The 27329-nt window shown below is 36.3% G+C and overlaps 1 protein-coding gene across 1 annotated transcript; it reads left to right on the top strand.

Annotated features, from left to right (window-relative positions):
- Positions 1 to 4444: 4444 nt before the first annotated feature.
- On the top strand, positions 4445 to 7908 carry LOC116188626 (probable arabinose 5-phosphate isomerase). The gene is made up of 3 exons (XM_031518099.1): positions 4445 to 5330; positions 5881 to 6104; positions 6661 to 7908. The coding sequence occupies exons 1-3, from the start codon at positions 4668 to 4670 to the stop codon at positions 6815 to 6817; spliced, it is 1044 nt and encodes a 347-aa protein (XP_031373959.1). The 5' UTR covers positions 4445 to 4667; the 3' UTR covers positions 6818 to 7908.
- Positions 7909 to 27329: the final 19421 nt, after the last annotated feature.

Raw genomic sequence — 27329 nt, 5'->3', positions numbered from 1 at the left:
TAGCAAAGGTTGTGTTAGAATTGGAAATTCAAGCAAATGTCATGTTAGATTCAAGCAAAGGTCATGTGTAATTTCCCAAATGTCGTGTTAAAATTGGAAATTTGAGCAAATGTCATGCCTTTATATATGATTAAATTCATTTATTATCCATAGTCAAGTTTACATGATACATAGATTTAGTACTATCAGTTTAGAAGGCAAATATAATAAAAAAATTTCAAAGTACCAAGCCTTTCAACAGAAGTAGTACGCCGTGAAGGAAACTATGGCATTCAAGTTCATTCTTTATGTACTAGATGCCATACAAACAAAGTACTTTAATTGTATAAAATTTACCATTATTAGTTCCATTTCACTGTGATATGGTGTCATTATATAAAAATTATATAAACTAAGGAGTTGACCCGCGCTCCGCGCGAGAGAGAAATTAAAAATGATTTTAATTTTTTGAAACTATGATTAACATTTGTTAAATGAACGTCGGATTAAAAATTGATTCATAGGATATTTTTACATATCCTATTCATCTACTGAGGATTTGATCTATACGTGCCTTTTGCACATCAATTATATGTTCTTCCTGTTATCTGGAAAGGAACAATTTGTGGAAGAAATAGGAAAATAAAAGGAGAGAGTTGGGGGGGGGGGGGGGGGGGGGGGGGGGGGGGGGGGGGAAGGATAATAAGAATAAAAGAAAACGGAGATGAAAATGAAAACGTTGCTGGGGGAAATTGAGAGAAGAGGGGGGACGCAAAGTTGGACGTGGACAGTGTCCTCCAATGAAAAGAGAGAAAAATCATTAAATCGATCTTCGACCATTCACCAATTCCTTACTGATAAATTCTTCCAAATATAACGGGTCCGATAGCTGAGGCGTGATGCCCCTTTTGTTTAGGCCTGGTATAGGGAGTTCGCTAGTCTCGTGACAGAATCAGGCTGGGATACATATATAAATCTGGTTATTGATCAATTAAACTTCTAAGGGCCCTTTCTGTTTCTCAATTTCTTGCCCTGGGCCTCTTGGACAGTGCAAGTGTGCGGATCGGAATCTCTTCTCGTCGGGACCCGCATGGTTGTACAGGATCGCATAACTTGAGAATTCCACCTTCCGAGGGACGCGAAGTAACATGTGCTAGAACGAGTAGTCACTACCTGCTTGCGACCCTAAATCGAGGGTTGGTGAATTGTTTGAGTATAACGATAAACAATACCTAATTTGCTAAGACATATGATCTTGCTGAGCTAGGCAATCTGAATTCATGAGTTCTGTTACGTGGGACTAAATCCCGCATGTCCTGTTAATTCTTTAATTCGCTCGTCTTACTCGATTTGACACTGTAAATTCGTTGAGAAACGATCGATTTGAAATAAAGGCCCGAGAGAGGGGTGAACCCTTGTGTCACGGGTTCAGCCCGCCATCCTTGCATCATGGTTCGCCATGCCATGATGGCAGGTTCCTCTCGCGGGCCGAATCCGAGAAACGTAAAGCTTACTTCGAAAGCCCCTTGAAACAAGCTTATTGCGGGCTATCCAAGGGAACCTCAGCGGCAACGGCTCAGGAGTTTGGGAGGAGCACCCAGCAGCACCTCAGCTTCAAGAGGTCAAAGAATGCAGCACAGCAGCGACCTGCAAGGAAAAAGGCAGAAACCGACGGCAATGGCAGTTCGATGGAGGGGAAGGACGAGGGCTGTTCAGCTCAGGGAACTTGAAGAGGATCTGGACAGCGGCTCAAGGACACTCGGGAAGGGGCAGTAGCGGTAATAACAAGCTGCAAGGAGCAGCAACTAGCAGCCATAGGGCACAATAACAAGAAAAGCAGTAGCTGGAGTCAAGGAAGAACTGAGTAGCAGCTACTGGAGGAGCTCAAGGTGAACGACAGTTCCACAGCGGCTACAGCAAGTTAGGAGAAGGGAAGCAACAACTCCAGCTAGTCGGAGAGCTCGACGAAAGGCAATGACAGCACACTACAAAGCAGCAGCAGCAAGCAGGAGCTCAAGAGGCTGAGGTGGAGCATCAAGACAGCAGGAGCAACAACGGTAGAACAGGAAGGAGGAGAGGAGGAAGGGCGACAGAGATGATGGTGAAGATGGAGAGGAAGGGAAGGCTGATTTGTGTGTGTGTGTGTGTGTAGGAGGACAAGAGAGGCCGAGAGAGAGAAGGAGAATCAAAGGATGACGGAGAAAGAAGAGATGGAGATGGAAAGAAGGTGGCCGAGAGTGAGAGGAAAGAAGGAGAGGAAGGGATGGTGTAGGAACTAGGAGTAGAGGTTGAGGGAGTGAGGGGGTGAGGATGGGATGAAGACAGAGGTGACGGGAACGAATCAGGAGGAGGAAGGAGAAGCTGCAGATGGTTGATAGGGTGAAAGAGATGAATGATTGCCGGAGCGACAGCGTTGCAGAGTTTTCTGAGAGGGTCTGCGATGGTAGGAGGTCTGCTTGTGGGTCAAAGCGTACCCAGGGCCCGTATAGGTTCAGGGCCACTGGGGCTTTCGAGGTGCAATGAGCTTGATTGTGGCCAAGAATCTCGCAATCGTAGCAGAACATCTTCAAGTGTTCGAATTTGAAAAAAAACCCAGGTTTCTACTATGTTCTTTCTTTTGGTCAAGTGTTCAGGACATAACGGCTTGGTGATCGGGACCTTGACTAGGGCTCTTGGCGTGACATTCCACTTCGGAAGACAAGGTGAATCTTTCCAGTTGATTTCCAGAACTTGTCCAGCTCTTTGTGCTAGCTTAGATATGTTTCCTTTGGAGAGTAATTCGGGTGGGATGCCCCTTATTTTAATCTAGAATGAGATTGAATCAAATTTGATTTCTTCTAATGAAAGTCCTCTGTCCTACCTTGTTATCATCATATGGGCACCTTAAACTAACCAAGCTCGATCCTTTTCAACATCCAACATGTCCCTTTTCTCCCTGAAAAGGCAAATCAGTATGTCTTATGTGTATTTCTTGGGTGTGATGGATACTCCCTTCTTGATATTCCATGCTTGTAGCAAACGGGGGATGATGGTTTTGGTGGTGGGGGTTTGAAGCCGAAAGGCTTCATAAGGAGGATTAGTGGTATTGAGTCCTACAGTTCTTCTTCATTGGTCGGCAAGTCTAGGATTTCTTGGTCGTGAGCCATAGATACCTGCGAACCAAACATTTCCGATAGGAAGCTTTCAATGTCTACTAGGTCCATTGGTGGTGGTCGGTATCTTGGGGTTGCAGGGGAGGTTTTGGGATGTTTGAATGGTGGAGTCCTTATTTGCGTATTATATCCTTTATAGGTAGAATGGTCAAGATGATTGAAGGGAGGTACTAGCCATTAAAGAGGGCAGTGAGTTAGATGTGGAGTAAAGTTTGGATGGTATGATCTCTTGCGATGGTTGGTGAGCTGAGGGGAGTTGGATGGTATTGCAAGCGGTAGTTGGGTGAATGAATGCTGCGTATCTGGTGGTGTGATTTGGAAGCTTGTTCCTTTAATGAAAAGCAGGAGTGATTGTGTGGACTATAATGAATTCCTTTGTTGAATGTTGCAGGTTGATGAATGCTAATTGTTGAGTCGACTGAGAAGGAGAAGGGGGGAAGAAAAGATGGAAAGCTTCCAACAAAGGGAAGGTTTTTAGAGAGAGAGGCTCTCAACTTAGGAGAGAAAATATAACTGGAGATATAAATGGACGCAATCATATCAACAACTCATAATATGAGTTTAATAAAAATTCAATCCGACGACTTGCAAATTGCCAAAACATCTCAACAAAGGAATTCGAGAAGCTCTTATCAGGCCATGACTTCAAACTCAAAAAATTAGGAGACAAGAGAGTTTAGTGCAATGACTAGGTTTGGTATTTTGAGATCTTGAAATTGATTTTTCACTGATCGAAGTTCTTTTTAGAGGTGTAAATGAGCCAATTTGAGCCCGAATCTAGAAGGCTCAAGCTTGAACATCCGAGCTGAACTCGGCTTGTTATATAAATCGTGGCTGAAGCTTGAACTCAACAAGACTCGTGTTAGTTAAGCAAAAGAGCTCTGGCTCAGCTATGCTCGATTCGAGCTCGTTCAGGATGAAAGGAATTATAGCTCTTACAAGTTCAGATGAGCTTGAGCTCGTTTAATCTCGAAACAAAATTTGTGGTAATGACTTGATGAGATATGTGACTATATATATTTATGTAAATTCATAAAACTCGATTAGACTCGTCAGTTTTTTTCTCATGTCTAATAATGTCGAGTCAAGTTCAGCTTTGTTCGATGGACTAGCCCGACTAGAGCTTGATAAGACTTAGCCACATAGCCTTCATCGAGCCAACTTCGAACCATTCGCACGTCGCCTCACCTCCACTTTCCCCTCCATTATTTGTCCCCTTCTAAACCCAGCCTCATTGTACAATCAAGAAACTCGAAAAATTGGAAAAAATTTTAAAAGAAAAACAAGAATCTTCCTCAGTATCCACCGACACAAGTCTCAGTCATTGCCAATCAAATCAGACTCGCTGTACTCTGCAATCCAATCTCAATGCAGAGGAAGAAGAAGAAGACGCAAATCTCTAACCAAATTTAACGGCAATTCCCTCCTCCCTCCTCCTCAGATCTTCCCCTCCCTCTCTCTCTCTCTCTCTCTCTGTTTCCGCGGTTTCTCTCTTCCAATCAAGAATATCCGACATTTTTAGCAGAAATCAAGAAAATGGGTTCTTTGCCCACATTCTCCATAGACCTCCCGTCCGCCGATCCCAAGCCCGCCACCGAATCCGTCGACGCGGCCACTCTTCTCAACCTCTTCAAAGCTCAGCAGGGTCACCTCAACTACTTCTTCAAGCACCTCGACCTCTCCCAAACCCTGGCCTTCACCCAGGCCCTCCTCCGCTTCTCCTCTCTCGGCGGCACCATCTTCTTCTCCGGCGTCGGCAAGTCCGGCTTCGTCGCCCACAAGATCTCCCAGACCCTCGTCTCCCTCGGCACCCGCTCCGCCTTCCTCTCCCCAGTCGACGCCCTCCACGGCGACATCGGCATCCTCACCTCACGCGACGTCCTCGTCCTTTTCAGCAAGTCCGGCAACACCGAGGAGCTCCTCCGCCTCGTTCCCTGCGCCCGCGCCAAGGGCGCCTTCCTCATCTCCGTCACCTCCGCCGAGGACAGCCTCCTCAAGGGCTGCTGCGACATGAACGTGTGGCTCCCCCTCGAGCGGGAGCTCTGTCCCTTCGATCTGGCCCCCGTCACCTCCACCGCCATCCAGATGGTGTTCGGGGACACGGTGGCCATCGCTCTGATGGGAGCGAAGAATCTGTCGAAGGAGGCTTACGCTGCCAATCACCCCGCAGGGAGGATCGGGAAGAGCCTCATCTTCAAGGTATGATTGATTAGAAAGCTTCTTCTTTTTCCTAATGAATTTCCGAATTCGCATTCTGCAATGTGGATTGTGATTTGGATTGTCGTAGCTGTTCTGTGTTGTCGTTGATCATTTTATCCGGATCTTGATTCACGGGCGAACACCATACCATATTTGCTAATGGTTAATTTCGCTGATTCGTCAAATGTAGCCAAGACCCCAAGATTGTCCGGATCCGAGATTGTCTGGGCTGCATTTTGCTGTTTTGTAGAGCATGAGTGTATAATACTTGTCGGGCTCAGTGTGTTTTGTTTCGTTTTCAATGCTTTTATTCTGTTGAGTGTCGACTTTATGCTAGTTTTATGCCATCGGGTTGGGGACTAATTAGATTGTAGTCGAAAGATTCAAACCTTCGTTTAGTGGGAGTGATTTATCCCTATCATTGCTTTACATTTCTGAGTGAGTTTCATGTCTTGGGTGGACAATCACCAATCTGGTTCTTGCCTGACCTTTGATTATTGTTTATGGGAATCTGAATTCCAGTATCTGATGGTGCTGTCAATTGATGCAGGTAAAGGACATCATGAAGAAGCAAGATGAACTCCCTGTGTGCAGGGAAGGGGACCTGATAATGGACCAGCTGGTGGAACTTACGAGTAAAGGGTGTGGATGCCTGCTTGTAATCGATGAGGCCTACCATTTGATTGGAACTTTCACTGATGGTGATCTTCGGCGTACCCTTAAGGCCAGTGGAGAGGGCATCTTCAAACTTACGGTCGGGGAAATGTGCAACAGGTATCTGACACTGATAAAGCCTATTGTTTTACTCAAAGAACTGAATGGTGCTCACAGTATGGGTTCTAAACACCGAACTCGCCGAGCATGGGTCCAGGTTAAAGTGGGGTTCAGTTGGTCCAGTTAGATTTAAAAGAATAATATCAAAAGAAGTAATTCAAAATTATCGAAGCAAAATCCGAGCCACTTAATGAGGACCTGACCAGTTCACTAAGGTCACATGAATGGAAATGGATGGAATGAAACCAATTATTCGATGCCTACCAAACTTGCATGAAGCAGCTGGTTCAATGGGTTCGGTTGCAGATGTCATCCTATTTCTTTTCAGAATGATGATTTTTGGAACGTATTTGCTGAAACATGCATAATCGTGAGCAAATTCCATGGATTAATTTATGCTGATATAACCAGTACATTTTGACCAACCATCCAGATGAACCAGACATGATCTTGGTGACACTTCGGAGAGGCTTATTAGGAACTAGCTCTGATCTATTTCTTGTTCAAAACTCTCTGGAAATGTTGCAAGATCAGTCGTTTCCATTTGCTGTATCAGGAACCCAAGGACCACGAGCCCAGACACGATGGCAGTGGAAGCGATGAAGAAGATGGAATCCCCACCATCACCCGTACAGTTTTTACCTGTCATTGATCACAATAATGTCTTGATTGGCATCGTCACATTGCACGGGCTAGTCTCGGCGGGGCTCTAATTTCATTGAACTTATTCTTTCCCATTCCTTTACGCCTTTCTATTTATCATGAGAAGTCAATTGTTTCTTCATATATTCGATTCAGTTTTTGCAGTAGCTTGTCAAAAGTGCAAATTCAATGCAAGCGGTATTCCAGTCTAAAATAGCTGAAGATAGTAATAGTCATCGGTCATATGTTTAAGTTGCATCAGCATTGTATTATTTCATTACATTGTCATGTAGTAGCAGTTCTGCCAGGAAAGTTACGAGTGCTGCAAAATTTGGTTTACTGCTAATATATTGTAGCTCTCATTTATAATTACGGGTTTAACTTATTTGTATGTTTCAATTCCATCCTCTGTAGGATTAGAAGAATTTCTCTGCGGCCATGTTTTTTCCTCTGATCAAGTTTCCTTCTTTGTTGGTTTGCTGGGCAATTCTTTATGTTTCAGCTCGATAAGCGATTTTTACATTTTTACTGTTCAATTGTGCTGATGAATACTCTACATGGATAGTCGATGTACAGTGTACAGGATGCTTGCACAGCTCCCTAAATTTTGGAAGTGATTGCATTTCATCCCACCCTCGTTCAAATGTAACAGTCATTGCTTGTAAAAGTTTGGAGCCGAACTATTCCAATCTATTGCTGTAAGAAAATGTGGGAGCTACTTCCAGGTCGGTCCATGCGCTGCCAAGCTAAGCCGGGCAATGTAGTCAGCCTCCCCGTGGATGAGTAAACTGTCTTTCTTCCAGCAGGCTGTCTTCGGTCCAAGCCGGCCTCCTTTGTCTCCTGTGTTTCCTCCTCGGATTGGATGGTTTGCTGCTTCCTCTCCGTCCTGAGTCCTCCATCTAAAGGTGGTGGTTGCTCTAGCAAACTATCATTAAGGCAGAAGATCAGCCCAGCTCAGTTCGGTCCATTGAAGCCGGTGCCCTTGTTGCCCCGGTCTATGTCCAGCCAGTACTAAATTCCAGAACCATGGTTGCACCAAATAAATGAAACAAATAAATAAAGGCAGCTCTAATGGTACCCGGTAGAGATTTTCGGGTAAAATTTGTCCTGATTATGTGGATCAATAAAAATGTCGAGTCGCGTGTTTTTTTGGATTGTGTAACTTGATATTCGAAAGTATAATGGATCATGATTGATTTAGTTTGAGTCGGATCGGTCCACTAGGAATTAACTTCTTATAGTAGGGATTTTTTTTTCATTTTCAAAACTTGAATCTAAGACTTTGATTAAGGGTAGTAATCATCAAATTGCTTAAATCAAGTTATGTTGGTGGGTTCAAAATTTTTGAAAAGCTACTTGTCGACACGAAAAATGTAGGCATGAATAAATAGTATAGAAGTCTATAAAGAGAACTCCGAGACTCCAGTTTGAGCGGCCACTAAAAGTATTAAAACAAATCAGAAAAGAATTGACACAAAATATATATTTATATTTATATATTATTTCATACAAAATACTTTTACGAGAGCCTTCCGTTAAATTTATGAGAACGCACCGCATCAGCGTTTTGAGAGACCCTTAAGAGTCTCTTCACATTCCTTGCACTAAAGCATATATATAAATCTTTAATTTTTGTAATTTTCACCTCAATCTCTTCATTTCTCTAAAAGATACTCTTTAGTAATACCATTAATTAATTTTAAATTGCTCGAAATTTTTATCCAATAAATGTACAATTTGCTTCACGTCTACTAATTATGCAAGTACTCGTGTAAAGCGCGGGGTGAAAGAACTAATTTTACTGTAAAGTGAGATAACTATTAACAAGGATATAAAATCTAAAATATTATTAATTTCCATAAAATAAAGATTCTCTCAATAATTTTTCCAACGTATTTGTCTATCCGGAATTACCTGTTTCCTCGGCTCTATAGATAATGCCTAGACTCTGCATTCAATGAATTGTCAATCCTTCAAAATTCAATCTCTCATTTAAGTACGGGTAAATTGCAAGAATAAAAAATTTTAAAAAATACAAGTTTCACTTTTGTCTAAAATTTAACGCATGCTTTCACTTTTGACGTAAATATTCTAACGTTTCCATCCGGTCTAAAAAATGACCCGCCATAACATAGTCCTTACATTTTTTGTCAAATTGCCGACGTGGAGAGTAACGGACCCACGAGCTGCAGCATAGCCGCCACATCAGTCTGTTCTTTCCACTAGGATCAAACCCAAAAGCCCAAATAACCCGAAATCCATTAGTTTTATCTTCCTTCAAATATCAAACCCTAAGCCCCAAAACTCCCAAAATAATCTCATCTCCCTCTCCGAAGATTGAGTGAATATTGAAGCATTCAGGTCCAATTGATTCCTTAATCTTTCTCATCTCCCTCTCTTCTCCTTCAATTAGCTCTTTCTTTTCTCTGAGTGAAGATTTGAAGGACGTTGTCGAGCATCTGACATGGCTGTTCTATCGGAAATTGACGATAGAATCTCTTCCACCATGTCTCTTGAGAAGCATCTGTTGATAACTGTCTCCCACTTACTATTTTCCCAGCAATATTGGCCAATTAATTGAGGATGACCGAAAAAGATGATCAAACAAGTTGGTCACTGAAGATGATCGAAGAAGATGATGAGGATGACTGAAGAAGTTAGGGTTGGGGGATTAGATTTCGGGGATAGAAGATGCTGACCCTAAAACCCGAAAAAGAGGATTAGCATCGGGCTTGAGGATGATTGAAGATGATAAGGATGACCGAACAAGAGGAAGGAGAGGGAGATTTAGGGGAAATTAGGGTTCTTCTGCAGTACAAGAGGAAGAAATGGAGGAACTAATTTCGGGTTTGATTCAGGATTCGGATCTGTTACACTCGGGTTGGATTTGATTTGGGTTTTTGGGTATGATCCAATTTGATGGAATAGAGACCTAATGTGGCGGCCACATGTGCAGCTCGTTGGTCCGTAACCGTCCACGTCAGTAATTTAAAGGAAAATGTAATGATTTTATTACGGCGTGAAATTTTTGAGACATAATGGAAAAGTTGAAATTTTTAATGTCAAAAGTGAAAAATCGTGTCAAGATTGAGGCAAAAGTGAAAATATGTATTTTTTGTGTAATTTATCTATTTAAATATTCAAAAGGAAAAATCGAGATTTTCTCCTGATCTTCACTCATACGGGTAGTTCCTGGTACACTTGTAGGAGATTATTGTTCATTGTGGTCACGAGCAATAAACGTCCTCGTGGTTAGATTGTTCTGGCCTGAACATTAGCACCGACTTTGGAGACTGCTGCCAAAGGTTGTGATTCCGACTATTTTCTAGAGTCTCCTATTGATTTTACTACTTGCGTAATGGACATGTCTAAGCCAGCCAAAAGGGCTTTGAAAGGCATCTATAGATAAGCACTGCTAACACCGTCTTTTTAATTACTCATTTTAATCATTATTAACTATGTTAGCTTCAATTTACGTTGATGCCATGAACGTATGTAACCATCATTAATATTACAATATTAATAGTAGCATGAGCGTTTAACATTATTAGTAAACGAGAAAAAGCTTGCACATAACGCAACTAATTTGTTCACAAAATGTCAACAATCTCAATACCTTCGCTCTTCATGTCTTAGGCTCCTTCCTTACTACTATAGAGGTGTCCCTGACTATGAAAGTGTCAAAACGCACTAAGCTACGTGCATTGCATCCCTACTTCCAAACTCCATACCCAATTATGGCGTATTCTTTGAGATCCTTCAAAAGTTCTTGTTTACACCTATTTCCCGCATTTCATGGAGACTACCAAGTTATGACGTGTAATTGGTGACTTCGATGGTTCTTCCGTACTTTTTGGACATGTTAATTGGAAGCATGAAGCGGGTCGTGATTATTAGTGCACAGGCCAGATTAATTTAAGGTCCAAAGGGAAGTCATGCCCAAGATTTGTTTGAAGAGTGACCTATTCAAGGAAGCCCAGTGGAGAGCCCAATATATATACATATATATAGCACGGACGTGACTGTTGAGGAGAGACGGTGGAGATCAAATTTTCATAGTTATCTTTCTCTTTCCAGCACTTTACTTTTATCGATCCTTTACCTTTACCTTGTACCTTTACATTCCCGAACCTTTACCTTTCCTCTACCTTTCCTTTCTTGCACCTATCTCGCTTTCAGGAGCGAAACCCGATTGACCTTCCGAGGTTGTTCAGTGCCTATCCGTCGGCCTCTACCTATCTTTGCTCCCAAACCATGGTAGTCTTCCCGAGTCTAGGTTCTAGCCTAGATTCACTCCTTTCGGCCATTTAAGGTCGAGACCCACTCTCAACACGGCCTTATTAATTGTGTCTTTGTTACTCTTGATTAAGGAAGCACGAAGAAATAGTGGAGAATCCATAGGGGCTAAATCCCTGAGTCGCATGATCGTCTGAGACGCATTCAACCGTCTATTTTATTTATTTGAAACCCAGTTGTCGTTCAGTCTCGCGGACTCTAGAGGTTGTGGTACGATGCTTTGTATCAATGGAGCCGGCTAGTGTGGCGTCGGTTTCTATTTTCTTGGGATAGCGCTCTAGCACACCTGGTTTTCTCATCATCTACCCGTCGACCATTTTTCAATGTGATCAACAATTTGGCACGCCCAGTGGGATGCGTTAAATTCGTGCTTCTACTATAACGGAGTATGGTTATTATTCTTCGACATCATCGATTGGCAATTCAATGTCGTCGACCTATTATCCTTCGACACCATCAACTAGCAATTCGATGTCGTCGCCTTATGCGTCACCATCAATGGGCTATTTGCCATCATCCAATCATATAATTATTTGCAGCCACAAGCGGTTAGTTATGCGACATCATCGGTTAGCTGCTTAGCCTCGCTAGAGATTTATCCAGAACAAGCAATGAAACGAGCTACTCGATGCAACCTTCCTCTCAGCCGCCTACTGCAACTTATCAATTGATGCAACCTATACTACAAGCACAACAATGACAATTTCTGCCATGGTGGCAAATTTTGCATTTTCAGCAGTTGCAGCCAAACCTGTAGAATCTGTCGACCTTATGGACCCAACCGATTCAATCATGTCTGCAATAAGAACCTTCGTCTACATTTCAACCTCTTGTGCCGGCTCAGCCTCCAGCGCAGACTTGCCTCGACACTTACCGTTGCCACCTGTGTAGTAACCGCCAAGGGTAGGCTAACCAATCGCCCTCACCTTTGCAAGCGAATGTGACCAAACCTTCGACTCCCAAGTCTATCGATGTGGTCAAGATGTCGGCTGTCACTTCAACCATGCAAGGGGGAGCAAGGAGGTTCTCGAATCAGCATTGGAAGAGCATAAGAAGCCGAACTTTCTGCAGTCTCAAAGCCAGCTTGATGTACATCATCTTCTGCCCCTCGAGGAAGATACATCCTTACATTCTTCTCAATCTCCTCCGAAGGCTGAGGAGCTCCGGCGTCAAGATGATAATGATGTCATTGAAGAGGCCTTACCCCATGAAAAGGCCAAGCGATTTCTTGACTGAGAGTCGTCCCATGATAAACTCGTGGATTCTACACATACCGCCTTAGAGGTTGGTGTGATCAAAGTCTTCGTTGATGAGTCAGCCTCGACTAATCCAACATCTCCACCAAATCCTCGCCTCCATTATCTTCGGCCCCATTAAATAGCAAAGTGGATTTGCACAAGAAAAGATCGAGGATCATGGATCTAACAAATCCTCGCAACAATTCATGCTCCAAGCTAATGTCAAGGATTTTTCACATGCCGCCTTAGAGGCTGGCGTGGTTGCGGTCTTTGTTAATAATTTAACAGTTGGCACCCCATCAAGGCTTACAACAGATGACAAATATGAGGAATTAGGGGCCACAGTTTTTGCAAGAGCGGCCAAGACAATGGATGCGAATACTTTAGGCAAGATCAAATATGAGGCCGCGATTCCAAGGGTTGCACACGAGGCCGCTACTTCAAGACCCAAGCCGAAGTACGTGTGGCAGAAAAATCACTAACCCCAAAGATCGGCAACCTTTGACTAGAACGCAAAAGCTCTGTGAACAACGGTGTCGACGAGCTGAGAGGTTAATGGCTGTTCAAAAGTTCGAAGGCTCAGGGAGTCGAGTATAAATCCGAGCTCATACCCCTAGATTCAAGAAACAAGAACTTGAACTCTCGGGGGCTCGAGTTTGTGACCGGTTTTGTGCCTCGAAACCCAAGGTATGGGAATCCAATGACTCGGGAAGTTAATTATAGAGCTGATTTTGAGTCTTCAAGCAAGGCACGGGGGGTTGGGTATATGCTCGAACCTATGCCCCGAAAGTTGAGGGATGATAGCTGCAATTCTCGGGACTTATAGTCCCGAAACGTGAAACATAGGGGCTTAAATTTTCAGTTTAGCCCGTGTCCAAAGGGGTACAACATGTTAGCTCGGGTTCACAAAGGGGGCGTTCAGCTATGGTCTAGATGTTCGAGAGCTGAAAGGAGTCAATCACATGGCCAAAAAAGGCGTTGTGAAGGTTGAGATAGCATCTTCAAGCAAGCCTCGGGGGGTTAGGGCGAATTTAGCAGCTCGGGAGAAGCAAACAGAGCCGCTCGTGATGTTTATTCTAGGGGCAAGTCACTGATCAGAGTTTTGGAGGGCGGGAAGCTCGGCCCATCCAGGGCTGAGATGCGCAATCAAAGTTTATGTGACAAGTTGATGCATTCGGATGTTGCGCCGAGAAGGTTTCAGACTATTATCCAATGTCTTCTGGCTAAGCAGAGACTTGCGATGCCACCCATGAAAGTTTCCAAGAAAGCATGATGAAGGTTGGTGCATCCTAAGAGACCCAAACCGCTTACAAGAACGCAAAAATGTCGTGAACAACGATGTCGACAAGTGTAAAGATCGATGGCCGCTCCATTAAGTGTTGCAACTAGTCTAAAGGGTTCTTCGGTCAACCAACATCATTTCAAACGTAGCTCACCAAATACTTTGGTTGCCAAAAAGTCAGTGGCCGAATCTACGCCAAAGGCCAAAGCTTCATTTGGGGCTAAAGCATAAACCAAGTTTGAGTGGGTAGCCAAAATTCATATGGTTAAATCCAATATGGCTGCACCAAACAAGGCTCCAGTTAGCTGAGGAGAATCTACTTGCAAGTTTTTGGTAACCAAGACCATGGAGGCCCCCACACAAGGAGGCTTCAATTCCAACTTGTTGGTTGTCGAATGCTTAGAGGCCATAACACTGGGGGTTGTAACTACTGAGGAAGTAACTCACACTTTTTATGCTTCCACCATGCTCCTTATACTATTACAATTCCGTCCTAGAGGAGTTAGAGTTTTCAACCAGCCAAGTCTCTGCAAGTTAAAGCTCATGTCTGGTAAAGCCGAGACGATTCAGAGTTCGTAATTGTTAGGCCGTGATGATGCAAGACTCTTGATCTGCTCAGCAGCGGCTTGACAAAAAAAAAAAACAGCCATTCTGTTCGTGATAGAAATGCAAAGGAGGAAGCCTAGAGGTGGGATTAGTTGCAACAAGTCGGAGGAAGTTCGTGTCCAGCTCTGCACAGTCTCGCAAAAAGTAGCATTACCTCACTCTCCGTAGCTCGGATCAACGTGATTCAAAGTCCTGTGGAAAGTTAAGAAGGAGAGCTTCGACTTCTCTGTTTTGACCTCAGTTCAATTCTTGTAAGATGCTTGGCTGATTGCAAAAACTTTCCACAGCCAGTTTTCCCAGTTTTACACAGTTTCGAGCTGAATTGCATATCTTGCTCCACGAAGTTCCGATTGAGGTGATTCCAAGCTCCATAGAAAACTAAGAAGGAATTCTAATTTTCATGTTCTTGCCTCAACTCGGTTCAGCTTCGAGAATGTTCAGAATTTCTTTGCAACCAACGCGAGGAAAAGAGGTGACCTATTTTTATAAGTATTTCCCTCAGCCACTTCCCATTTTACCACTTGATGAGCTATTTCACCAAAAAGATTGAATTTAAACAATATTTAGGACCGGCTCCATGCATGACCAATAAGGATTGGATCTATAGCCTTGGGTGATTTTGAAATATCCATGTTGTAATTTTAATTTTTCTTTCGATAGTGCTGAAATTTTAGTATTAAATCTCATCAATTAAATTAGATGCAGTTTTCCTTCGGAGACTAACATATATACGTTTTCATTTAACCTGTAAGTATCTACTGGATGAAAGAGTCATTATGATGTACAACTTGCATGTAACTTTTCATATTACTATATATGTTTGCTAGGTTTTTATGCCTGTGCAATGCACTGATTTATAAACAAAAAATTTATGAAAAAGATTTGAACTTGTGAAGATAAAATAATAATCAAATCAATAATAATTATGAATTATGGTATTTATTAATTTCTTTTGTGAGTAAGTTATCATATCAATATATTTAGTGGATTTGTGAGAAAAAACTATAAATTTTAAATAGATTTAGAAAGAAAAGTACACATAACCAAACGGTATCATACTTTGTCTTAAGCATAAATTATATAAATAAAGGCAACTTAATTTTTGAAAATAGTTTCGAAAATATGAAAAATATTAAAACTAATTTCTAAAATATAAAAATATAAATAAAAACCTAGAAAATTCCTTTTACAAAATATATGCTAATATATACTTGTTTTGATGTTAATATTTATATGATGGGATATATTAATTTTAATTTTACGAAATTCAAGATTATTAAATAATATCTATACATTTAATAAAATTTCTCATTTATTTCAAGTGCATTATGTTCTATAAACTATAAATATTAAAGAAATCAAGAAATCAAATTTTAAAAATAATTTTTTTAAAAAAATTCGAGATTATTAAATAATATCTATACATATAATAAAATCTTCTCATGTTATAAAAATTAAAGAAATCAAGAAATATGATGAGATGTTTTTTTTAAAAAATTTTAACCCTCATAGATATTACTAACTATTTATTTTATTTTATTTATTTAAAAATTAAATTAAGAACATATTTCTAATTAGAAATGGTCACCAATCCATTCAAAAGGAAGTACTAATAATATATATTTTTTTCTTTTTCTAATAATGTTTTCTTATATATTCTATTGTTCGAGTATTATGTTTTTTAACCTTATCGAAAAAGGTTTCACGTGCAACGCACGTGTAAATTTACTAGTATAATATAGAGTTCGACTAAATATTAAAAATTTATGCATTTTAACTCAAAATATTTACACCAAGTTATTATAGAACACAGCTTCTATCCATGTAAGATATCAATTTTAGCCAATAAAAAGAATCAGATTAAAAAGATGAAATATAATTTACAGAATAAATTTATTATTTATCTTTAAAGTAAAATGAGACATACGCTCGCATTACATGACTAATTGGAATTTAATTGGGGTGCCAAATTTTATTTGATTTATTTGATATGCTTTTATATAATGAAAGCGACAGGGACTGAAAATTACTTCCCCAAAACCCTCTCGCCTTTCACCCCTGAAGCCTTCCGTATAAAGATAAATTTAGTAATAGAATATTTCGTCCCTATTTTTAAAATTAGAGACGGAATACCATTCCATGTTATATCCCTATCATTTTATTTAAATAATGAAAGGGATAGGGATATAAAATTTCTTCCTAATTCGGTCAATACGCGGAGAAAGATTTTGGAACATAATTTTGTCCTAAATGCTTGAGACGGAAATTTTCGTCCCAAAATATGTCTCAAATTTGATAGACAAATTTCGGACGGAAATTCCCATCCCAACTGCTAACGATAGAAACCGCCACCCCGCGATCCGTTCCCTATATCTCTTTCTAGATAAATAATTGCCTAAAATATACTTATGGAGTTTCCGCGATAATTCCGTCCATAATAGAGTTGGAATTTATGGACGGAATAACTATATCCGTAACGTGAAAATTGAGGCAGACCATTTCTATTTTCCATCCTAGATGTTTCTATTTATTTATATTTTCCTAATGCTTCTTACAATCACTATTTTGCCACAGTTGGGAGGGAAAATTCTTCGTCTGCATAAATTGAAACCCTCGTACTAAGTCATGAAAATATTGATTTAAAAATTTCGCCAAAAAAATTAAATTTGAACTATATTTAGGACCGGCTTCATGCATGACCAATAAGGATTAGACCTGTAGCCATGGTGTTTTAAAAATATCCATGTTGTAATTTTAATTTTTCTTTCGGTAGTGATGAAATTTTAGTATTAAATCTCAACAATTAAATTAGATATAGTACTAGCATTTCCAATATATATTCTTTCAATGGGGCAGTAAGCATCTGCTGGATAAAAGAGTCATTATGATGTACAACTCGCGTATAAATTTTGTTATTACCATATATGTTTACTAGGTTTTTAGGCTGATGCAATCCGCTGATTTATAAACAAAAAATTTGTGAAAAACATTTTAACTTGTGAATATAAAATAATAAGCAACATCAATAATAATTATGGATTATGATATATTTATTAATATCATTTGTGAATAAGTTATCCTATCAATACATTTAGTGGGCATGTGAGAAAAACTATAAATTTTAAATATATTTAGAAAAAAATTACACATAACCAAACTGTATTATACTTTCTCCAAGGCATAAGTTATATATTTATATAAGTAACTCAATTTTTGAAGAACGATTTACGCTATTGCATGGAATCTTAATTCAGGTGAACTTGATAATACATTATATTCTATGTCGGCTCTGATGGAAATTTATCAGTTGAGTCGTTCATTTTTCGGTAGAAACAATTGAATCATACTTAAAAAAGCGAATTTAAATTAGAATTAACAAATTAATTATAAGAAGTAGGTTACCGTGCCATGTAAATATTTTTCCCTATAGATTGGACTGCCCGAACCAAGTTTGCACTGATATTGGCAAAAGATGCTCACCACGCGCATATGAGCACCAAAAGCAACTTAATTGAGATATCTATGCAATAAAAATAATTCCAATTTTAACACACATAATATTACTATTTCCCTAAATTTTAATTAAATTCATGATTCTTTTTATCAAATGATGGCGTCAGTGGTAAAATTTAAATCGAACTGATATTGATGGTAAAATAATATTATGAGGCCATGTAATGCAAACAATTAGTGGAGTTTATCATTCATAATCAATTTATAAGTGTCAAGAGGTGGAAATTAATATCTTTGTTTACTATTAAAGTAATAGTAATTAAAGTAATAAATTTGTTACTTGTAATTTATTTCCCTCCTCATATATGCATATATCTTTCCACAAAGATATATTGACCACAAGACATATATGCATGGCATTAGATTATACTTTATTTATTTGATATCACCGTTCTACCTCTATATATTAAGAAGAAATCTAATCTAATATTCATATATAGATGTATGTATATATATGCAGGTAACTTCACTATTGATTGTGCTACTTGTGTTCAAATCTCATATATTAAGCTTCATGAATTTGAATAATTTTAGCTAAATGACTCAATTACTTCCGCGATAGATTACTAAATAAAACTCTCATAAGTTTAGATGTAATTTAAAAAATTATTCAATAATTTTATATTTATATAATTATAAATATTCTTAATCTTTCAAAAAATTATGAATTTTTAGTAACTATTGAAATAACAAAAATAGTTGTAATTTTAAGAATTTATTCAAACTGTTTAAATTTTTATAATTACAAATATTCGTAATATTTCTAAAATTATGAATGTATATTTGCTATTGAAATGAAAATACATGATTTGAATTCTTGTTAATACTGTTTTGAATACTTATTCATTTTCATAAATGCGTACTGACTGTAGTCACATGTGTTATTATTTAATTTTGATTCGTAGAATTATAAATAATAGTAACAATCGTAAATAAATGACTTGAATTAGGGGTCTCTTCATTTTCAAATTTGCTATTATTAATTACAATAATGAGTATAGTTATTTAATTAATACTTATATAATTATAAATAATAGTAGTTTTCATAATTAAGTGATTCGAACTAGTAATTTCTTTGTAATATATAAAAATTGCAACATTATTTGGCAAACGTTTTCCATTTAAACACAGCCATATATTTCATTTTCAAATTTGTAAATACATCTATTGGTAAGAATTTCATATTTATGGGAACTATATATGAGTCCATATCCTTTGCCTTAGCGCAACGGTCGAAATATCCCTATATAAATGTCAACCTTTGCATTAGATTTTTAGTGTCACATCTTCGTGGAGCATTGAGAGACAGAGCAAAGGCAGAACAATGGCTTCATGGAAGAAGGGCGTCTTCGTTGGACTTTTGTGTGCCTTTTGGCTTTTCAGTGCAGGTAATTAATTAATTATCATCTCTAGATCTAGTTTCTGTTAGCGTCAATATCATAGAAAAATTCGCACGTGTATGCTAAACCAATGTCATCGTTTCAATATAACTCCAAACTTGTGGCTACAATATGCAAATTATGGACGTCTGTCGTTTGATGTTTCTTAAAAAGCATGAAGCCTAGTATGTTTTTATTTAGATATATCTAACTTTTGTTTTCAAATTCATCTTAGTGACAGCTGCAATGGAGATCAAGGATGGGCAGGTTCCCCTCCAGTATGCAGGACCGTGCTCGAAGTTTAATGATTGTGCTAAACACTGTTATTATATGTTCAATCTTAATGGAAAATGCTTAACCATTTCGGGTGGAACTGGAAGTGGCTGTTATTGCTTCTAGCCTAATTAGGTCCCGGTGGCAATTGTTGTGTGCCACGGTTTACACTTATATTGCTTACAGCCATAATAAAATATTTTTTTCTGCTTATGTCGATCGATTTCAACTACTTTGTCCTAGCTAGAATCTTCTTGTTTTTGACCGAATTGAAAATAAAAATGCTTGTCTGAGTGGGCTATTAAAACTTATGAGAGTAACAAACAACGCACTTCAAGCAAAAAAATTTGTATTTAAAACCGAATTTTATTCGGTCCTCGCTTCTGTCAAGTATATATCAGTTATTTTACGTATATGTTTCGAAATTCGATCACTGTTTGCACAAACTATCTGTTTGCCATGCAATATGAAGGAATACAATAATATATCATTTGTTTTTAATTCTTTTGCTTAATAAATCCATAAAAAACAACGTTATCCTCGACAAAGTTAGGGTAAATCCCTCCACTGGTGCAAAACCTTTTTATCGACTTGCACGATTTGTACAATAACTATTTTTTTGTTGCAATTGAACGGAAAAATTCCAAATTTTTCAATCAAGTAAATTCTGTCAACTCCGTACTAGTGCCGTCACCGAGATACAAGCTAACGCAGAACAAATTTAATTGGGGCTCCAAATTTTATTTTATTTTTTATGTACTTTTAAATAATTAAAGCAACTGACATTGAAAATTCCATCCCTAAAGCCATCTCACCTTTCACTCCTAAATCCTTCCGTATAAAGATAAATTTAGTAATGGAATATTCCATCCCTATTTTTTAAATTAGAGACGGAATACCATTCCATGTTATATCACTATTATTCTATTTAAATAATGAATGGGATTGGAATATAAAATTTCTTCCTAATTCGGTCAATGCGCCGAGAAAGATTATGGAATAGAATTTTGTCCTAAATGTGTGAGATCGAAATTTTTATCCCAAAATCTATCTCATATCTGATAGACAGATTTTGGACGGAAGTTCCCATCCCAGGTACTAACGACAAAAATTGCCACCCCGCAATCCGTTCCCTATATTTTTTTTTCTAGATAAATAATTGCCTAAAATAAACTTATGAAATTTTCGCGATAATTCTGTCCATATTAAAGTTCATATTTACGGACATAATGACTATATATGTAACATGAAAATTGAGGCGGACCGTGTCAATTCTCCATCCTAGATGTTTCTTTTTGTTTATATATTCATAATGCTTCTGGCCATACCAATTTTGCCTGAGTTGGGACGGAACATTCTTCGTCCGTATAAATTGAAATTCTTGTACTTAGTCATGACAATATTGATTAAATGATTTCACAAAAAGATTGAATTTAAACAATATTTAGGACCGGCTCCATGCATGACCAATAAGGATTGGATCTATAGCCTTGGGTGATTTTGAAATATCCATGTTGTAATTTTAATTTTTCTTTCGATAGTGCTGAAATTTTAGTATTAAATCTCATCAATTAAATTAGATGCAGTTTTCCTTCGGAGACTAACATATATACGTTTTCATTTAACCTGTAAGTATCTGCTCGAAGAAAGAGTCATTATGATGTACAACTTGCATGTAACTTTTCATATTACTGTATATGTTTGCTAGGTTTTTATGCCCGTGCAATGCACTGATTGATAAACAAAAAATTTATGAAAAAGATTTGAACTTGTGAAGATAAAATAATAATAAAAATCAATAATAATTATGAATTATGTGGATTTGTGGGAAAAACTATAAATTTTAAATAGATTTAGAAAGAAAAGTACACATAACCAAACGGTATCATACTTTGTCTTAAGCATAAATTATATAAATAAAGGCAACTTCATTTTTGAAAATAGTTTCGAAAATATGAAAAATATTAAAACTAATTTCTAAAATATAAATAAATAAATAAAAACCTAGAAAATTCCTTTTACAAAATATATGCTAATATATACTTGTTTTGATGTTAATATTTATGTGATGGGATCTATTAATTTTAATTTTACGAAATTCAAGATTATTAAATAATATCTATACATTTAATAAAATTTCTCATTTATTTCAAGTGCATTATGTCATATAAATTATAAATATTAAAGAAATCAAGAAATCAAATTTTAAAAATAATTTTTTTAAAAAAATTCGAGATTATTAAATAATATCTATACATATAATAAAATCTTCTCATGTTATAAAAATTAAAGAAATCAAGAAATATGATGAGATGTTTTTTTTTAAAATTTTTTTTAACCCTCATAGATATTACTAACTATTTATTTTATTTTATTTATTTAAAAATTAAATTAAGAACATATTTCTAATTAGAAATGGTCACCAATCCATTCAAAAGGAAGTACTATTAATATATTTTTTTTTCTTTTTCTAATAATGTTTTCTTATATATTCTATTGTTCGAGTATTATGTTTTTTAACCTTATCGAAAAAGGTTTCACGTGCAACGCACGTGTAAATTTACTAGTATAATATAGAGTTCGACTAAATATTAAAAATTTATGCATTTTAACTCAAAATATTTACACAAAGTTATTATAGAACACAGCTTCTATCCATGTAAGATATCAATTTTAGCCAATAAAAAGAATCAGATTAAAAAGATGAAATATAATTTACAGAATAAATTTATTATTTATCTTTAAAGTAAAATGAGACATACGCTCGCATTACATGACTAATTGGAATTTAATTGGGGTGCCAAATTTTATTTGATTTTTTGATATGCTTTTATATAATGAAAGCGACAGGGACTGAAAATTACTTCCCCAAAACCCTCTCGCCTTTCACCCCTGAAGCCTTCCGTATAAAGATAAATTTAGTAATAGAATATTTCGTCCCTATTTTTAAAATTAGAGACGGAATACCATTCCATGTTATATCCCTATCATTTTATTTAAATAATGAAAGGGATAGGGCTATAAAATTTCTTCCTAATTCGGTCAATACGCTGAGAAAGATTTTGGAACATAATTTTGTCCTAAATGCTTGAGACGGAAATTTTCGTCCCAAAATATGTCTCAAATTTGATAGACAAATTTCGGATGGAAATTCCCATCCCAACTGCTAACGATAGAAACCGCCACCCCGCGATCCGTTCCCTATATCTCTTTCTAGATAAATAATTGCCTAAAATATACTTATGGAGTTTCCGCGATAATTCCGTCCATAATAGAGTTGGAATTTATGGACGGAATAACTATATCTGTAACGTGAAAATTGAGGCAGACCATTTCTATTCTCCATCCTAGATGTTTCTATTTATTTATATTTTCCTAATGCTTCTGACAATCACTATTTTGCCACAGTTGGGAGGGAAAATTCTTCGTCTGCATAAATTGAAACCCTCGTACTAAGTCATGAAAATATTGATTTAAAAATTTCGCCAAAAAAATTAAATTTGAACTATATTTAGGACCGGCTTCATGCATGACCAATAAGGATTAGACCTGTAGCCATGGTGTTTTAAAAATATCCATGTTGTAATTTTAATTTTTCTTTCGGTAGTGATGAAATTTTAGTATTAAATCTCAACAATTAAATTAGATATAGTACTAGCATTTCCAATATATATTCTTTCAATGGGGCAGTAAGCATCTGCTGGATAAAAGAGTCATTATGATGTACAACTCGCGTATAAATTTTGTTATTACCATATATGTTTACTAGGTTTTTAGGCTGATGCAATCCGCTGATTTATAAACAAAAAATTTGTGAAAAACATTTTAACTTGTGAATATAAAATAATAAGCAACATCAATAATAATTATGGATTATGATATATTTATTAATATCATTTGTGAATAAGTTATCCTATCAATACATTTAGTGGGCATGTGAGAAAAACTATAAATTTTAAATATATTTAGAAAAAAATTACACATAACCAAACTGTATTATACTTTCTCCAAGGCATAAGTTATATATTTATATAAGTAACTCAATTTTTGAAGAACGATTTACGCTATTGCATGGAATCTTAATTCAGGTGAACTTGATAATACATTATATTCTATGTCGGCTCTGATGGAAATTTATCAGTTGAGTCGTTCATTTTTCGGTAGAAACAATTGAATCATACTTAAAAAAGCGAATTTAAATTAGAATTAACAAATTAATTATAAGAAGTAGGTTACCGTGCCATGTAAATATTTTTCCCTATAGATTGGACTGCCCGAACCAAGTTTGCACTGATATTGGCAAAAGATGCTCACCACGCGCATATGAGCACCAAAAGCAACTTAATTGAGATATCTATGCAATAAAAATAATTCCAATTTTAACACACATAATATTACTATTTCCCTAAATTTTAATTAAATTCATGATTCTTTTTATCAAATGATGGCGTCAGTGGTAAAATTTAAATCGAACTGATATTGATGGTAAAATAATATTATGAGGCCATGTAATGCAAACAATTAGTGGAGTTTATCATTCATAATCAATTTATAAGTGTCAAGAGGTGGAAATTAATATCTTTGTTTACTATTAAAGTAATAGTAATTAAAGTAATAAATTTGTTACTTGTAATTTATTTCCCTCCTCATATATGCATATATCTTTCCACAAAGATATATTGACCACAAGACATATATGCATGGCATTAGATTATACTTTATTTATTTGATATCACCGTTCTACCTCTATATATTAAGAAGAAATCTAATCTAATATTCATATATAGATGTATGTATATATATGCAGGTAACTTCACTATTGATTGTGCTACTTGTGTTCAAATCTCATATATTAAGCTTCATGAATTTGAATAATTTTAGCTAAATGACTCAATTACTTCCGCGATAGATTACTAAATAAAACTCTCATAAGTTTAGATGTAATTTAAAAAATTATTCAATAATTTTATATTTATATAATTATAAATATTCTTAATCTTTCAAAAAATTATGAATTTTTAGTAACTATTGAAATAACAAAAATAGTTGTAATTTTAAGAATTTATTCAAACTGTTTAAATTTTTATAATTACAAATATTCGTAATATTTCTAAAATTATGAATGTATATTTGCTATTGAAATGAAAATACATGATTTGAATTCTTGTTAATACTGTTTTGAATACTTATTCATTTTCATAAATGCGTACTGACTGTAGTCACATGTGTTATTATTTAATTTTGATTCGTAGAATTATAAATAATAGTAACAATCGTAAATAAATGACTTGAATTAGGGGTCTCTTCATTTTCAAATTTGCTATTATTAATTACAATAATGAGTATAGTTATTTAATTAATACTTATATAATTATAAATAATAGTAGTTTTCATAATTAAGTGATTCGAACTAGTAATTTCTTTGTAATATATAAAAATTGCAACATTATTTGGCAAACGTTTTCCATTTAAACACAGCCATATATTTCATTTTCAAATTTGTAAATACATCTATTGGTAAGAATTTCATATTTATGGGAACTATATATGAGTCCATATCCTTTGCCTTAGCGCAACGGTCGAAATATCCCTATATAAATGTCAACCTTTGCATTAGATTTTTAGTGTCACATCTTCGTGGAGCATTGAGAGACAGAGCAAAGGCAGAACAATGGCTTCATGGAAGAAGGGCGTCTTCGTTGGACTTTTGTGTGCTTTTGGCTTTTCAGTGCAGGTAATTAATTAATTATCATCTCTAGATCTAGTTTCTGTTAGCGTCAATATCATAGAAAAATTCGCACGTGTATGCTAAACCAATGTCATCGTTTCAATATAACTCCAAACTTGTGGCTACAATATGCAAATTATGGACGTCTGTCGTTTGATGTTTCTTAAAAAGCATGAAGCCTAGTATGTTTTTATTTAGATATATCTAACTTTTGTTTTCAAATTCATCTTAGTGACAGCTGCAATGGAGATCAAGGATGGGCAGGTTCCCCTCCAGTATGCAGGACCGTGCTCGAAGTTTAATGATTGTGCTAAACACTGTTATTATATGTTCAATCTTAATGGAAAATGCTTAACCATTTCGGGTGGAACTGGAAGTGGCTGTTATTGCTTCTAGCCTAATTAGGTCCCGGTGGCAATTGTTGTGTGCCACGGTTTACACTTATATTGCTTACAGCCATAATAAAATATTTTTTTCTGCTTATGTCGATCGATTTCAACTACTTTGTCCTAGCTAGAATCTTCTTGTTTTTGACCGAATTGAAAATAAAAATGCTTGTCTGAGTGGGCTATTAAAACTTATGAGAGTAACAAACAACGCACTTCAAGCAAAAAAATTTGTATTTAAAACCGAATTTTATTCGGTCCTCGCTTCTGTCAAGTATATATCAGTTATTTTACGTATATGTTTCGAAATTCGATCACTGTTTGCACAAACTATCTGTTTGCCATGCAATATGAAGGAATACAATAATATATCATTTGTTTTTAATTCTTTTGCTTAATAAATCCATAAAAAACAACGTTATCCTCGACAAAGTTAGGGTAAATCCCTCCACTGGTGCAAAACCTTTTTATCGACTTGCACGATTTGTACAATAACTATTTTTTTGTTGCAATTGAACGGAAAAATTCCAAATTTTTCAATCAAGTAAATTCTGTCAACTCCGTACTAGTGCCGTCACCGAGATACAAGCTAACGCAGAACAAATTTAATTGGGGCTCCAAATTTTATTTTATTTTTTATGTACTTTTAAATAATTAAAGCAACTGACATTGAAAATTCCATCCCTAAAGCCATCTCACCTTTCACTCCTAAATCCTTCCGTATAAAGATAAATTTAGTAATGGAATATTCCATCCCTATTTTTTAAATTAGAGACGGAATACCATTCCATGTTATATCACTATTATTCTATTTAAATAATGAATGGGATTGGAATATAAAATTTCTTCCTAATTCGGTCAATGCGCCGAGAAAGATTATGGAATAGAATTTTGTCCTAAATGTTTGAGATCGAAATTTTTATCCCAAAATCTATCTCATATCTGATAGACAGATTTTGGACGGAAGTTCCCATCCCAGGTACTAACGACAAAAATTGCCACCCCGCAATCCGTTCCCTATATTTTTTTTTCTAGATAAATAATTGCCTAAAATAAACTTATGAAATTTTCGCGATAATTCTGTCCATAATAAAGTTCATATTTACGGACATAATGACTATATATGTAACATGAAAATTGAGGCGGACCGTGTCAATTCTCCATCCTAGATGTTTCTTTTTGTTTATATATTCATAATGCTTCTGGCCATACCAATTTTGCCTGAGTTGGGACGGAACATTCTTCGTCCGTATAAATTGAAATTCTTGTACTTAGTCATGACAATATTGATTAAATGATTTCACAAAAAGATTGAATTTAAACAATATTTAGGACCGGCTCCATGCATGACCAATAAGGATTGGATCTATAGCCTTGGGTGATTTTGAAATATCCATGTTGTAATTTTAATTTTTCTTTCGATAGTGCTGAAATTTTAGTATTAAATCTCATCAATTAAATTAGATGCAGTTTTCCTTCGGAGACTAACATATATACGTTTTCATTTAACCTGTAAGTATCTGCTCGAAGAAAGAGTCATTATGATGTACAACTTGCATGTAACTTTTCATATTACTGTATATGTTTGCTAGGTTTTTATGCCCGTGCAATGCACTGATTGATAAACAAAAAATTTATGAAAAAGATTTGAACTTGTGAAGATAAAATAATAATAAAAATCAATAATAATTATGAATTATGTGGATTTGTGGGAAAAACTATAAATTTTAAATAGATTTAGAAAGAAAAGTACACATAACCAAACGGTATCATACTTTGTCTTAAGCATAAATTATATAAATAAAGGCAACTTAATTTTTGAAAATAGTTTCGAAAATATGAAAAATATTAAAACTAATTTCTAAAATATAAATAAATAAAT

This window comes from Punica granatum, chromosome 8, assembly GCF_007655135.1.
Source record: "Punica granatum isolate Tunisia-2019 chromosome 8, ASM765513v2, whole genome shotgun sequence".
Classification (NCBI taxonomy): Eukaryota; Viridiplantae; Streptophyta; class Magnoliopsida; order Myrtales; family Lythraceae; genus Punica; species Punica granatum.
The sequence above is the reverse complement of the archived record's forward strand: the minus strand, read 5'-3'. Positions and strand labels throughout refer to the sequence as shown.